Below are 16,486 nucleotides of genomic sequence, written 5' to 3'. Positions count from 1 at the left end.
GGAAAGGAGAGTGAAGAAGAAGAAGAAGAAACACCATCACTCGATTTGACACTCCCAGCACCAGCTCCTCAAGGTCGACCAGCAAGACCATTTGCAGTGTCCCCCACTGAAAGGCAGCAGCCTTCCACCAGCCATGCTGCAGCCACTGGGGTAGCACTGCGTGACATCAGTAAGATAGGCAAAGGCACACACAAGACAGTCACTAGGGTGATGAGTTGATTTCTTGATGTCATATTGGATGGATAAATGTATAAAGTTGGATTGGAAATTTTGCTTTGTGGTGGATCTTATTTCAGCATCGTGGCCAAGAGGACTCTGTAATGGTCAATAACAGAGGGAAGGTAAGGTGTGGGACAAATGTTGAAAGGGGAATTGGGGTTGTGGTCACTGGTACTGCAGGTGGATGATTCCATCCTGGATATCCCATCCAGAAAGGGGCTGTCTGGGTTGCATCCTTCCTTCTGCTTCCTCCTCTTCAGTTTCCTCCTCTTCGGCTTTTTCCTCTTCTGTATCTTCCCCATTGCGTCTTCCTCTTCCCTCTGCAAGCGATGCTGTAAATCTGAAATGACAGCATAAAATGGTGGAAATACTCAGCAGGTCAAGCAGCATCTTGACCTGAGATGTGAACTCTGTTTCTCTCTCCACTGGTGTTGCCTGACATGCTGAGTATTTCCAACATTACCTGTCTTCTCTGAGGCCTTCCTTTGCCATCTGAGGCCTTGCAAGCATCCAGCAACACTCCCTACACACTTAATTTTTTTAACATGTATTGCAGCAAGCCACTACTTCAATAAAATCAGAAAGCCCAGTCTAAAAGTTTAAATGCAAACTTACCTGAAAGATGTGTGTGCCCCTTTAAGAGGTGCTGACAGCGCCTCTGTCAGTTTGCTGCATGATCGGTTTACATGGCGAGCTTGGGAACCAGCGCTGAAGTCAGTGCAAAGGTCCAAGTTCGCCGTGATGACGTTAAGTCGGTGTTGCATGCTGACTGACATCACCTCTCCGTCATTTCAATTTGCAGCGCAATGGATCTTACCGGCAGCGCTGCCGGGCCTGGGAAAATGGAAGACGCTGCTAGACCCGCCACCAGCTGGCGAAAGAGCGGCAGCCGGCCTCTTTACGCAACTTTTTGCCGGTAATGGGTGGCGTTAAGCCCCCAAATTTTTAGCCCTCTGTCTTTGACCCCTCAACTACATCATCCTTTGCCAGTGCTATAATAATGTATTTGATCAGTCCTGCCATCCCCCTTCCTTTTTTTCCTTCCTTATCTTTCCGGAATACCTTGCAGCCAAGAATATTAAGCTCCTGATCCTCCGCTTCTTTGAGCCAGGTCTCTGTTATTGTCTCATGTGGCAACTTGTGCCTGCAGCTCACCAACCATATTTACCATGCTACGTGCATTTACGCACCTGCAATCTAAACCCATCTTAGACTGCTTCGCATTTTCCCCCTACCTGAGCCCTATATCTGAACTATTCTTTACTTTAGTACTATTTGTCTCTCCCAGTCCCCTGTGCACCTTGTTTCTCCTCTCAAATGTTTCATCCTGGTGTCCACCCCGCTGCCAAATGAGTTTAAACCCTCCACCACAGCATTCAGGTTTATTTTAACGGTGGGGCAACTGAGCTGGAACTGACGGGATATCTAATGGATAGCATCAGGCTGCCAGTCCCACCTCTTCCGGTAACATCTGCATGGAGGAGGAGTGGCTGCAAGAAGCAAACAGCATTTCCGACAAAAAAGGGCAGAGACCAAAAGAGTACATCTGGTTAACATTAGTGTTTCTAACGCAAAGAGGGAAAAAAGAAAATGGTTGGACTGGTAATTCATGCATCATCTGCATACATGCCAACTATCTACCTGGCATGGGGGGCTGGAAAGCACCTGATTTCGAGTTCCATAAAGTTGACCCATGAGCTACCATGGCTTACCTCTTCTGCACAATCAGTGAAGCATCGTGCAAGTGAAGAAGTGATAAGTCATAGTCAATTATGGGGCATTTCACTGAGCCTGAAATCAGATGTTTTCCAAACTGAAGAGGCTGAATGTTCATGCAAAAAGCAGACTGTTAACATGTATTATTCTTCCTGTAGCCACTGTAGCAGGTATTACAACATCAAGGATTCATTGGGTCAGATTTTGCAGTCAGCAGTGAACGAACGGCGCAGTTCGTTACACTTGCACTCACCCATAAACTTTTTATGGGCTTTTGCACTGGAGGTTCCTGTCAGCCAACCATTGAAGAAGTGCAGTGCGCTCAAAAGGCATCTGGGACCTGTGTGAACAAGGCAAGCCACTGTGTATCTCCTCAACTAATCAGATTGAAGAATCGTTAATAAGCAGCGCGGAGTCTGAACCAGGAAGTGTCAGTTAGAATAGTTAATTCAGTGTCAAATCTGGTACAGAAAGCAAAATAAAGAGAGGGATAGAAAGATTGGATTAAGAGAGAAAGATAAAAGAGACAAAGAAAAAGTAAAAGAATAAAAATGTTATTTACTTTTTTTATATTTGTAAATCTCTAACAATAATTAAAATCTGAAGGAATAAGACTCCATACTTGTTAAAGTTATTTTTCAGTACCAGAGAGGTTGTTTGGCAGTAATTAAGACTTATCATGCCATCATACCCTGGAATGGACAAGCCCTAACTTTTCTGGAGAGTTTAGTGCATATATATCACGCAATTTCATGTATTTCAATGGTGAGCCTCTCGCCGTGATGCCATTGTCACATAGCTTTTGGAGGAGCAGGGCTCCTCGGACAGCAACTTACTGATTTATGCATTTATCTGCACATGTGCAGTCACTGGAAGTTTCTGTCCAATTTACATGTTAATAATGGTGAGCACTGTTAACCTCACCGTTATTTTTACTGCAAAATCTGGTCCATTGTTTGAAGGTGGCGACAGATGTCAGATAGCTCTTTGGAGACCAGCACTACCCATTGCAACCAGGCTCCTGACATCATTTTGGAAACCCTACAGAGCTGCTGAGTGAAAATATAATGAAGCCTCTGCCACTACCAAGTTATAGTGGAACACACCATTGGAATGCGCAAACAACGGTTCTGCTGTTTGGATTACTTTGGCCGTATGCTGCTCTACAATCCAGCCAAAGTGTCCAAGATTAGCATCATCTGCTGCATAATTATGTTCTATAAAGAGGGATCAGCATACAGCTGAAGGAGGAGGAGGCTAGTTGGGCAACAGCTCCACTGGAAGAGAGCAATGAGAAGAGGAGGCTGAGTTGGAAATATGTGATATCCAGGCAGGGCAGGTGGCCCAAAGCATAGTCATCAACAATAAGAAATACCAACCTCCACATTTCATCTGACATGGCTGCTTCCTGAAAACACATTCACAGTTCTCTTGATCACCTTGCTCTATCTTTCCCCATTATAAGTTTTTCTCACAAACAGGATTGAATCCCCAAAGAAAGGGGAAAATAAAGTATAAACATTTATTTCAGTGTCTATTTCCTGCACTGTTGCTTCCTCTTGGTGAACTGTGTAAGGTGTGTTAGATCTACTTCTTAATCTTAAACTCTGACAAAGTGGTCTGAGTGGAGAAGGAAAAAAACTTACATTTATATAGTGCCTTTCACAACCTCAGAACATCCCAAAGCGCTTTATAGCCAATTAAATACTTTTGAAGTGCAGTCACTGTTGTAATGTAGGAAACGTGGCAGCCAGTTTGCGCACAGCAAGCTCCCACAAACAACAATGTGATAATGACCAGATAATTTGTTTTAGTGATGTTGGTTGAAGGATAACTATCAGCCAAGACACCAAGCAACTGTGATAGCAAGAGAAGACGGGGTGCTGCAAACCTTCTGGGAGAGTTATACACTAATCTACCTGCAGTGGCTGGAGACACATAAAACAAAGCTGTGTCTGACAGCACCTGCCCACTCTCAGGCACTGGCTCACTGCTTGGTAGGGCCAAATTGAAGTGGGAAGATGTGCAGCCGCTTTGAGAGGAAGCCACGTCATTGGACCTTTCTACAGCCATATCTCTGATGCTAGGCTGTATGAAAATCAACTGTAGAATTTCTCCAATGTTGTTAAAATCTGCCATCACTTTTTTTTTCCAAACAAGCTTCTGTTCTTAGTCCAGCAGAGACATACTCCTGTAAGTAAGTATCCAGTATCTCAGTGGTAGCAGTCACAGGATCTGTGAGAGAATGTTGTTCTGTGCTTGGCTCCTCATTGCTTTGGGACTCCCCTGCAGATGGCCATGAGGGAGTGCCTCACTCCACGGTACTCTGCTTTTGAGCAAATCCCTCTGCAACACTGCTGTGATTTCCAAGGTGCTCTGCCGCACAGTCGCAGACAAGTGCTGCATGCTGCTCATGGCAGACACCAAGATTGGACATAACGCCTTGTGCTTTTGCATCAAAATGTCTGAAGGCTAGCCCGATAGGATGCTAATCCCTTCCCTCTCTTATGGGGACTTGGCATGGGCTGGCTGCCTGCTTCGATCTTTTTTTTCTCTGACCTGCTCCAATTATGTTCCCACTCTTATGAATATTGCTTCAGTCCTTCCTCAACATCATTAATTGCCTGCTGCAAGGTGTTATGAGCTGGGCTGGTGCTTGATGCAACCTGTGGTGCCATGTGAGAGACTGTGCTGCCCTGTGTCTTCAACCCCTACTTTGGGAGGACCCTACAGGCAGAGAAAAGGACAGGGAGAACAATGGACAGAAGACCCGCCCCACCACACCAAAGAAAAACCAGCTTTAGCTTCTAGTAAATTATACAAAGGCATCACAGGGCGGAAAAATTGCATTTCTTTAGAGGTAAATATTAATTATCCAACTTTTCAAACTTGCTTCTTTTCTCAGTGTTTTAGCTCGAAATGTAATCATCTACAATTCAGCCTACTTCAAAACTATTTTTCCATTGAACACTATCATGCACACAGTAAGAAAATAAAGAAAAAGTAGTTGATTACTGATAAGGGAACTACAACAAATACAAAAGCCTCCTGGGCAGGAGGTTAAAAACCATTTGAATGGTTGACATCCTATTTTACTGACTGGCATCATAACTGACTCATTTTCAGTGGGTTTATTAGCATGAGACTATATGAGTGCTGACTATATGTTATACTGTTAATGATAGGGTGAAGCACAGACAGAAGTTGTTGCAGACACGTCGTGAAGAAAAGAAAGCATTAATTTTTCAGAAAATGCAAGAGGAAGAGGAACATCAGAAACATCTTGATGCCTACTGGGAAAAGGTACTGATTTATGTTTTTTAACTGAAATTCTTAACCTCACCATAAAGTTTAGTGTTCTCATTTCATACAAATACACGATGGTGATACATATACACCAAAAATTGGAAGCCAACTAAGATGCTGAATTTGAGTTGTGTATCAGAGCCACAAACGAATGTCTCACAAATTAAGGTGTGGAGATGCCGGAGTTGGACTGGGGTAGACAAATGTAAGAAGTCACACAACACCAGGTTATAGTCCAACAGTTTTATTTGAAATCACAAGCTTTCGGAGCGCTGCTCCTTCGTCAGGTGAAGTGGAGAGATGCATAAAGACACAGCTTATATAGTCAGAGAATAATGCCAGATGATTACAGGTAATCTTTCTAACTGCCATTTATCACACCTTTGCCCCATATCCCTTAATACCTTTGGTTAATGAAAATCTATCAGTCTGACTTAAAATTAACCTAGCATTAATTGCCATTTGCGGAAGAGAGTTCCAACCTTCTACTACCCTTTGCATGTAGACATGTTTCTTAACTTCGCTCCTGAAAGGCTTAGCTCTAATTTTAAGTGCCTAGTTTGATGTTTTTTTAAACAAGATTTTTTTAACCATCAATTCATTCAAGAAGCACCATAAGAGTATGTTTTAAAACTAATGAATAGAGGACTGGCAAACCATTGAGAACATGGGGCTGGATTTTCTCAATGGGAAGCTTTTGGAGGTGGGACTGCTGCTTGCTGGTTTTCAATCCCGCCTCCATCAGCTTCTGGCCAACCAGCGGAATTTTCCCCTGATTGACCTTGCAGTCCCGCCTCCATACCCGCCTCCTCGAGGCTGACAAAATCCAGCCCCACATTTCTCTTTGATGTTAAAACCATTCTTATTCATTGGAACAGGAGTCGGCCATTTAGCCTAATTCCATATACCCACCTTTGCCCCATATCCCTTAATACCTTTGGTTAATGAAAATCTATCAGTCTGACTTAAAATTGACCTAGCATTAATTGCCATTTGCGGAAGAGAGTTCCAACCTTCTACTACCCTTTGCATGTAGACATGTTTCTTAACTTCACTCCTGAAAGGCTTAGCTCTAATTTTTAGATTATGCCCCCTGGTCCTAGACTCCATAACCAGCGGAAATAGTTCCACTCTATCTACCCTATCACTTCCCCTTAATATCTTGAAAACTTTGATCAAATCACCCCTTAACATTCTAAATTCCAGGGAATACAACCCTAGTTTGAGTAAACTCTCCTTGTAATTTAACCATTGGAGTCCGGCTATCATTCTGGTAAACCTATGCTGCACTCCCTCCAAGGCCAATATATCCTTCCTAAGGTGTCGTGCCCAGAAATGCTCACAGTACTCCAGGTGTGGTCTAACCAGGGCTTTGTATAGCTGTAGCATAACTTCTACCCTCTTGTATTCTAGTCCTCTCGATATAAAGGCCAGCATTTTTGATTATTTTCTGTGCCTGTCCATGACATTTTAATAATCTGTGTACATGGACCCCCAAGTCTCTTTGCACCTCCACTATTTCCAGCTTTTCACCATTTATAAAGTACTCTGTTCTATCCTTTTTAGGTCCAAAGTGGATGACCTCACGTTTGCCTACATTGAAATCCATTTACCACAGTTTTGCCTATTTAACCTATTAATATCTCTCAGTAATTTTATGCTTCCATCTACACTACTTACAATGCTGCCTATCTTTGTGTCATCAGCAAAATTTGATATGTGGCTTTATATCCCATCATCTAAGTTGTTAATAAATACGGTGAATAGTTGAGGTCCCAACACTGATCCTTGCTAGACACCACTAGTCACATCCTGCCAATTAGAGTACCTGCCAATTAGAGTACCTGCCCATTATCCCTACTCTCTGTCTCCTGTCGTTCAGCCAATTTACCAACCAGGTCAATAATTTGCCTTCAATTCCATGAGCTTCAACTTTAGCTTATGAAGGACTTTATCAAATGCCTTCTGGAAGTCCATAAACATTCCCCTGTCCACTACTTTAGTCACCACTTCAAAAAATTCAATCAGGTTCATCAGGCATCACTCACCTTTTACCAATCCATGTCTGATCAGCTGAAAATTTTCAAGGTGTTCTGTCACTCTATCCTTAATTATAGACTCTAGTAATTTCCTGACAGCAGATGTTAAGTTATTCATGCCCAGTTCACTGTGTTTTACCCTTTTAAGTCTAATATCTGGCCTTGGGTCTATGCTGCTCAGTGCCATAGTTTGCAAGAAGCATATATCTATGTGGTGAGACAGGTATTAGGTCAAATTTCTTTATCAACGAGCTACATTGGACTGCCCCTTACAACCAGATGATGCTGGGGTACAGTTCCATGAACATCAGTATTTCTGGTATTTCTCATCTGAGTCTAGATAATGAGTGTTGGCAAGCAAATCAATTTGTGTAGACATCACAGCCAAGCCTAACCCGTCCTCACTTCTCTTCATTAGCCAAGGAGGGGAAAGGGAATGACCCATTGTAGTGGCCTCATTACTAAGCCAGCTGAGATCAGCTAAAAAGACACAGCCCAAAAGAATGATCCTGAATAACTCTGAGTCGATTTTAATTTGCCAAAATAGGCGTTAATGGTCTCAAAATGGGGTCGGTAGACTTACCACCCTGTTAACACCGATACTCTGGCCTTTGCCACTTTTACAGGGGCCTAACAATGGGTGGCCGAAGTGCCTGCCTGTTTCAGGTTGTAAGCCCCTTTTAATGTGCAAATGAGAGACCTATGAATTTTATAGGACCCATCCTGCACTCTTCTCCACACTGCCATCACCACTCCACCCCGGACTTACTTTCTGCTTGCTTGAATTCAGTGAGCTATATTGAGACATTCGTTTGGTGCCCGCAGCTTGGTGGTTGTATTTAAATGAAGCCTGGGCCTCAAAATGTTTCTGGCCTCTTCACTGCCGGAACTGGTGGGTTTCCAGGGCGTTCCGTCACTTGGCTGCCCAAAAGTCAAAATTGACACCAATATGTGAATTTAATGGGTAACGTTTTGTTAAATAGATTAAACAAAATTCAGAAACATAGGTCTAGAAATTGGTTCGTGCCTGAATTTGGGTGTGATCCGGGTGCAGCGGCTACTGCAGGTACCTAAAGAGACCAGTGGCAGGACAACGGGAAATTGGTCCACTGGCCTCACTTGTATGTTAGCGGTGAGCTGCAGGCAAGACTTGTGACGCCAGAGGCAGCTCACCAGTCGGGACACCGGCCGAGGGCAGCAGATAAGTCTAGGGGGTTAGGAGCAGTGGGTTGAAGCAATCAGGATGGTGGGTGTGTGCGGACCGGGAACTGTTCCCAGTTTTAATGTGGAACCAGGAGGTGCACACCTGCTTCTCTTGGCTCCACATTCAGGTAAGTATAATATTTTGTACTTAACGTTTTAGTGGAAATCTCTAGTGGTCCCTTTAAGAACCACTGGTTTGGTGGCTGCTGTGGACTCGGGAAATCTGACCGGAGCATGCACGGCACATGGTACACTTAGTCGCGATCCAATTTGGCGAAGAGGCCTGAAACAGGCATTAAGCCCCCAATTTGCATAGGCATTGGACCTAAGGCCTGTTCTAATGGGTGCCCTGGCTGAGTACATGACATCCTCACCAATATGGCGTTCTGTGCATTTCTGGTGCAAACTGAGCACATGCACGCTGCATGCCATATTGAACCCTTCAGCTCCCATTTCTTATCTGATAAACAGGTGCTGTGTAATCTATTTTCTAGGCCCTGATGTTTAGAATAGATTTATTCTGCAGTGTGTTAGATTATTATTTTAGAAAGTACTTCAATTACTTAAATAATATTTAATAATTGAAATATATAATAGTTAAGAGATAAATTATAAATAATATATTTACCACCAAGACAATATTCACTTGTTCGAATAAACTTTTGTATATGTTATATTTATACATTATCTAGCAAATAAATATCTCAGCCATTTAATTGCAACCCACGTGCTAATTGTTTTCACAGTTTGCTGTTGCTGCACAGTTTGATCCTGTCAGGATGATGGGTGACACACAAGCATCAAAAGCTCGAATTGGAATTGGGGCACAAGAAGAATTTTTCCTCCAAAAGCCACTATTTAATTTGTCGACGTACACTGATCAACAGGTACAGCACAATTGCATTTCCATGATATAAAATACTGCTTGTCAAGGGTATGTTTGTGCTAGATTGACTCCTGGTGTTTCTATGTAAAATTAAATAACTGGTTTTGTTCGCAAATTAGTTTTTTTGTCATCTTTCGGTATTTTTCTGCCAGCTTTTACTCTTTAGATTAACAACAATAATTTGCAATTATAGAGAACCTTTAACATAGAAATATGCCCAAGGTACTTCACAGAGACATAATCAAAAAAAATGATGCTGAGCCAAAGAAGGAAGTGACCAAAAGCTTGCTTAAGAAGGTGGGCTTTAAGGATGGTCTTAAAGGAGGAGAAGGAGATGTAGAAGTGGAAGACTTTAGGTTGGGAATTTTCAGAATGTGTAGATTAAGCGACTGTAAGCACAACTGCTAATAATGGGGTGAAAGGAAAATGGGATGCACAAGAGGCAGAGTCAGATGAACGGAGAGTTTAGAGACGGGAGAGAGAGGGGACAGTGGTGTGGTTTGTATGACTGGAGGCGGTTACAGAGTTAGGGATGGGTGATGCCATAATGGGTTTTAAACATGATGCAAATTTTAAATTTGAGGAGCTGGGGACCCGCGAGCCAATGTAGGTCAGTGAGGACAAGGGTGATGGGTAACCAGGATTTGGTGCAGGATTGGATACTGTCAGCAGAGTTTTGGATGAGCAGATGTTTACGGAGAGTGTAGATGGGAAGTCAGCCAGGAATGTCTGGAGGTGACAAGGCATGCATGAGGGTTTCAGCAGCAGATGGACTGAGGTGGGGGGAGATGGGCCATATTATGGAGATCAAACTTTGTGAGGCAGATGATATGGGGTTGGAAGCTCAGCTCAAGGGGGAAAAGGACTAACAGCCTGTGATAGTGACTGGAGGGTTGTGAATGGAATCGGCTCCAAGAATACGGAGTTTGTGGTAGAGCTGAAGGCAATGCTTCAGTTTTAATGTTTAGCTGGAGCAAATTATAGCTGGTGTCAAGTAGATACAATGGAGGGGTTAAGAAAGGTGCTGGAAAGTTAGAGCTGGGCGTCTTGGAAGCTGACTCCATATTTGTAGAAAATGATACCAAGGGGCAGCATCAAATGAAGAGTAGAAGTGGTCCAAAGATAGATCCTAGGGGGACTCTGGAACTAAAGGTGCAGGTTCGGGAAGAGAAGGCATTGCTGGAGATGCTCTGGCTACAGTCAGATAGGTAAGAGTGCAAGCAAGTGAGGGCAGTCCTACTGAGCTGGACATAATATTTGTTTTTTGAATGAAGCATGCTTATAACACAGTAACATACAACTAAGTCTTGTCCTGCTAACACAACAAAATATTGGAAAGTGCATCAAATGCCCATCAAATAACATTTCTCATTTGAATGGCGAGATGGGGACGGGGGGGAGGTGAGAGATGCACTTAATCACATAATTGCGCATTGTGTAGACTTCCATATTATTGCTGCATTTAATTACCATGGAGTAATCCTTCCCTCTTCCTGCTGGGGTACTGTCCCATGACACACCAAGTACCCTCTGTTACCTGCCTAAACAGCAATTATTTATATTTAAGCACCCAGATGTGCCTGTACTAGCATGGGAACCGGACAACTCCATGCAAGTGAGGCGCCCTCCCACTAACACCAAAGATACTGCCAGGATCTCGCCCCATGGACTTCTGACTCAAATTAATTTTTGTCAGTAAATTTCTAACTTTCATATTTAACTTTGAACATTAAAATAAAGCTGTACAAACATTTATTTCTGAGCAGGTGGTAGCTGACCCTCGTGTTCGAATTGAGCAAGCACTACGAGAAGCAGGACTCCACAATACTTTTTATGCAAGAGAGATTTTATCAAAGATCCCTCCAGCAAGACCTCCAAGAAGAGACATGGAATCTACTCTTTTTAAGGACTGATTTTACTCAAGGTTTGTCATATTTTCAGCACAGCCATTTTATCACACAAAGTAGCACCTAGTTATTTTTTTTCTAGTTATGTTACACTGTCTACATTCGCTGTAGAATATATTCGCCAGCTCATCTAAGAGAACATTTTGTGATGACTTTAGGTGTGAACAATGGAATGGGGTAGAGAAAATTATAGTAGGAAACCAATTTAAACCAGGGCTATGTGATATATAATATAGAGCTGATTAACTACTCAAGCTTGCCAACCGTACTGAATTATTTGAAGATGTAACAAAGAAATGAAGCAAAATGCAGCTGATGTGGTTTATATGGATTTCCAAAAAGGGTTTGATAAGGCATCACATAAGAGACTTATGGCAAAGATGAAAATATGTGGAATTAAGGGAAATGTGGCCACGTGGATAGAGATGGTTGGAGGGCAGAGAGCAAAGGGTAGGGGTAAAAGGAAGTTATTTGGAATGGAAAGGTTTGATGAGTGATGACCAGGGTGTTAAGCTGAAGCAAGCATGCATCCACCCCGGGGAAGCTATCCCCCCTTTATGCCGGTTTTTCCCTTTCAGCTGACCGTTTATATACCTTATTTCAGAGGTCCTGTGGATACCTTACACCTATCATTTGTTACCCAATCAATTGTCCAATTACAGGGGAATAGGTACCTATGACATAGAAACATAGAAGATAGGAGCCGGAGTAGACCATTCGGCCCCTCGAGCCAGTTCCACCATTTAATGAGATCATGGCTGATCATCCAAATTCAGTACCCTGTCCCTGCTTTCTCCCCATATCCCTTGATCCCTTTAGCTTTAAGAAATATACCTAACTCCTTCTTGAATATATTTAATGAATTGGCCTCAACGGCATTCTGTGGTAGAGAATTCCACAGGTTCACCACTCTCTGGGTGAAGAAATTCCTCCTCATCTCGGTCCTGATAATCTACATCCGAGGGTACTTAAGGAAGTGGCCCTCGAGATAGTAGATGCATTACTGATCATCTTCCAGAATTCGCTAGACTCTGGAACAGTACCCATGGATTGGAGGGTAGCTAATGTTACCCCACTATTCAAAAAAGGTGGTAGAGAAAAAACGGGGAATTATAGACATCGGTAGTGGGGAAAATGCTAGAGTCCATTATAAAGGATGTAATAGCAGAACACTTGGAGAACAGTGACAGGATCGGACAAAGTCAACATGGATTTACGAAAGGTAAATTGACTAATCTACTGGAATTTTTTGAGGATGTAACTGGTAGAATGGATAAGGGAGAACCAGTGGATGTGGTGTATTTGGACTTTCAGAAAGCTTTCGATAAGGTCCCGCATAAGAGACTAGCTTGCAAAGTTAAGGTACATGGGATTGGAGGCAAGGTATTGACTTGGATAGAGAACTGGTTGGCAGACAGAAAGCAAAGAGTCGGAATTAACGGGTCGTTCTCCGAGTGGCAGGCAGTGATGAGTGGGGTACCGCAGGGATCGATCCTAGGACCCCAGCTATTCACAATATATATTAGTGATCTAGACGAGGGAATTGGATGTAATATCTCAAAATTTGCAGACGACACAAAGCTGGGTGGGAGAGTGTGCTGTGAGGAGGATGCCCTGAAAATCCAGTATGATCTGGACAGGTTGGGTGATTGGGCGGAAGCATGGCAGATGCAATATAATGTGGATAAATGCGAGGTTATCCACTTTGGTGGTAAAAACAGGAAGGCAGATTATTATCTGAATGGCAATAGATTGGGAGAAGGGGAAGTGCAACGAGACCTGGGTGTCCTTGTGCACCAGTCGCTGCAGGTGCAGCAGGCGGTTAAGAAGGCAAATGGTGTGTTGGCCTTCATAGCGAGAGGGTTCGAGTACAGGAACAAGGATGTCTTGCTGCAGTTGTACAAAGCCTTGGTGAGACCACACCTTGAGTATTGTGTGCAGTTTTGGTCGCCCTATCTGAGGAAGGATGTTCTTGCCATGGAGGGGGTGCAGCGAAGATTCACCAGGCTGATACCTGGGATGGCAGGAATGACGTACGAGGAGAGATTGGGTCAATTGGGCTTGTACTCACTGGAGTTTAGAAGAATGAGAGGGGATCTCATTGAAACTTATAAAATTCTGTCAGGACTACACAGATTAGATGCAGGAAGGATGTTCCCGATGGCCGGGGAGTCCAGAACCAGGCGTCACAGCCTAAAGATAAGGGGTAAGCCATTTAGGACTGAGATGAGGAGGAATTTCTTCACCCAGAGAGTGGTGAACCTGTGGAATTCTCTACCACAGAGGGCAGTGGAGGCCAGTTCATTAAATATATTCAAGAACGAGTTGGATATATTTCTTAAGGCTAAAGGGATCAAGGGATATGGCGAGAAGGCAGGGACAGGGTACTGAATTTGGATGATCAGCCATGATCTCGTTGAATGGCGGAGCAGGCTCGAGGGGCCGAATGTACCCTGTCCCTGCTTTCTCCCCATATCCCTTGATCCCTTTAGCCTTAAGAAATATATCTAACTCTTTCTTGAATGTATTTAATGAATTGGCCTCAATGGCCTTCTGTGGTAGAGAATTCCACAGGTTCACCACTCTCTGGGTGAAGAAATTCCTCCTCATCTCTGTCCTAAATGGCTTACCCCTTATCTTTAGATTGTGACCCCTGGTTCTGGACTCCCCCCGCCATCGGGAACATCCTGCATCTAGTCTGTCTAGTCCTGTTAGAATTTTATAAGTTTCAATGAGATCCCCTCTCATTCTTCTAAACTCCAGCAAATATAAGCCCAATCGACCCAATCTCTCCTCATACGTCATTCCTACCATCCCACGTATCAATCTGGTGAATCTTCGCTGCACTCCCTCCATGGCAAGAACATCCTTCCTCAGATAAGGCGACCAAAACTGCACACAATACTCAAGGTGTGGTCTCACCAAGGCCCTGTACAACTGCAGCAAGACATCCTTGCTCCTGTAATCGAATCCTCTTGCTATGAAGGCCAACATACCATTTGCCTTCTCAACCGCCTGCTGCACCTGCATGCTTACCTTCAGCGACTGGTGCACAAGGACACCCAGGTCTCGTTCCACTTCCCCTTTTCCCATTCTATTGCCGTTCAGATAATAATTTGCCTTCCTGTTTTTGCCACCAAAGTGGATAACCTCGCATTTATCCACATTATACTGCATCTGCCCAACCACCCAACCTGTGCAAATCATACTGGAGTTTCTCTGCATCTTCCTCACAGCACACATGCCCACCCAGCTTTGTGTCGTCTGCCAATTTGGAGATATTACATTTAGTTCCCTCGTCTAGATCATCATTAATATATATTGTGAATAACTGGGGTCCTAGCACCAATCCCTGCGGTACCCCACTAGTCACTGCCTGCCACTCAGAAAAAGACCCGTTTATTCCAACAAGCCCCGCCTGTCCCCATGAGATCATCACTCCGCTTATCTCGTTTGGACATCTTGCACTTTCTTCTAGACAGTTTTTTCATCATAAGACTCCTTACTCAACCCCTTATCAGCCCTAGTTATGTCCATTCGAAGGCCTGTTTGTGTTATAGCCTTGCAACGACCTCAGCTCATTGTACAACTCCCTATCTGGCGTGATTGGAATTTTTCTGTATTAACAGCTTATCCTGGCTGCTCAGCTCGAATGAGCTTATTTGGTTTATAAAGCCATTATTTCTTAATTCACAATTTCTTCCAATTCACGATTTCTTACAGTTCCCCACTTTGATAAGGAAATATCCTTATTGACTTCTCACAATCGGCTCTTGACTAATCTAGCTAGTTCTTCTTGCTCTCTCAATTTGGGAGTTAGTTAGTAGGGAGACTCAGAAATTAAGATTTCCTCCTTTCTTACACTGATGACATCAAATTGGAGGGTATGGCAAATTTTGACGAAGATAGTGAAAGACCGCAGGAGGACATAGATAGGCGAACAACATGGCTAATGCAGTTCAATGTAGAAAAATGTGGAAGCAGAGGGACCTTGGTGTGCAGATACACAGATCATTGAAGGTGGCAGTGCAAGTAGATAAGGTTAAAAAAAAAGGGAATACGTAGCGAGTAGGAGAGTGACTTCTGGGTGTGGGAGTACGAGCAGGATGTTGGAATCTGGAAGTTGTGGACAAGGTGTGGCAGTATGGTTGGAGTATTGTGAGTGAAGTTTTTTGATGTGGGAACAATATGAGTAAAGTGGTGGGGTCTGGGAATATTTTGAAAGAGGCACAGTATATGGAATGAGGTTGGGGAAGTGGGAATGATTAGTATTTGAGGAAGGGCAATGGGTATGGTGGTGTTGGGACGTTGAGACTAAATGAGTATTGTGGAGGGTGAATAGTGGTCATTTGGCAGATAGTTGGGGGTAGTTAAGGTGGGGGTGGGTAGTAGTTAATCATGGGTAGTGATTAAGTAGTGGGCATTAGACTGTCGGGGATGTTAGAAGTGGTTGGGGATAAAGTGAAGGAATGGAAAGAGATAGAGAGAGAAAAGGCATTGCTGAGTGGCAAGTGTACAATTTATGAGCAGAATATCAGGTACATTCTTAATTTAGAAAAGAAACTAAATGAGTGGTGTAAAAACTGGCGATATCCACCAAGAATTTATTCAGGGATTCTCCTGATTGGCTGCTGTAACTTCGGGAGAAGATCGGCAGAAACCACAAACGGGAGCACCTGCTAACCAATAGGGAGAATCTTTTTTTTAAGAATAACATCAATATTCCAGGAAAGCAGCATTAAAAAAATCCCAAAAGGGTGATTTTTTTTTACCCTACCCACTGCAGAAAGTGGGCGAGGGGGCAATTAAAATCCTCCACCGATTCCACCCCTTCCTGGCTATTGTCTCGGGCTGAACCAGATTGGTCGCACCCTCAGCATCCTATTCAACCAAGAGCGGAGCTTGCGACCATATATCCTTTCCATCACATATACTGCATACTTCCACCTCCCTAGTATTACCTGTCTCCACCCCTAAATCATCTATCTGCTGCCGACATCCTGATCCATACCTTTGTCACCTCCAGACACCATTACTCCAATGCTCTCCAGGCTGGGCTCCCATCCTTCACCTCTGTAAAATTCAAGACATCTAAAACACTGCAGTCCTAATCCTATCCCACCACAAGTCTGGTTCACTTATTACCCCTGTCCTTACTGATATTCGCTTCTGGCTCCCCACACCTTCAATTTAAAATTCTTAATCTCATG

At 43.5% G+C, this 16,486-nt stretch overlaps 1 protein-coding gene across 3 annotated transcripts in view; it reads left to right on the top strand.

Annotated features, from left to right (window-relative positions):
* Positions 1–16,486, top strand: part of LOC147120432 (coiled-coil domain-containing protein 148-like) — a 152,181-nt gene that overhangs the window by 133,589 nt on the left and 2,106 nt on the right. For all 3 annotated transcript variants that reach the window (XM_085986338.1, XM_085986339.1, XM_085986340.1), the window contains 3 exons: positions 5,121–5,238; positions 9,230–9,370; positions 11,136–11,293. In XM_085986338.1, the coding sequence (XP_085842464.1) occupies positions 5,121–5,238; positions 9,230–9,370; positions 11,136–11,282 (406 nt within the window). In that variant the 3' untranslated portion in view covers positions 11,283–11,293. The remainder of the gene's footprint in view (positions 1–5,120; positions 5,239–9,229; positions 9,371–11,135; positions 11,294–16,486) is intronic.

This window comes from Somniosus microcephalus, chromosome 4, assembly GCF_052327205.1.
Source record: "Somniosus microcephalus isolate GS21.2 chromosome 4, FLI_Smic_1.0, whole genome shotgun sequence".
NCBI lineage: Eukaryota > Metazoa > Chordata > Chondrichthyes > Squaliformes > Somniosidae > Somniosus > Somniosus microcephalus.
This window is presented reverse-complemented; position numbering and strand designations above follow the sequence as displayed.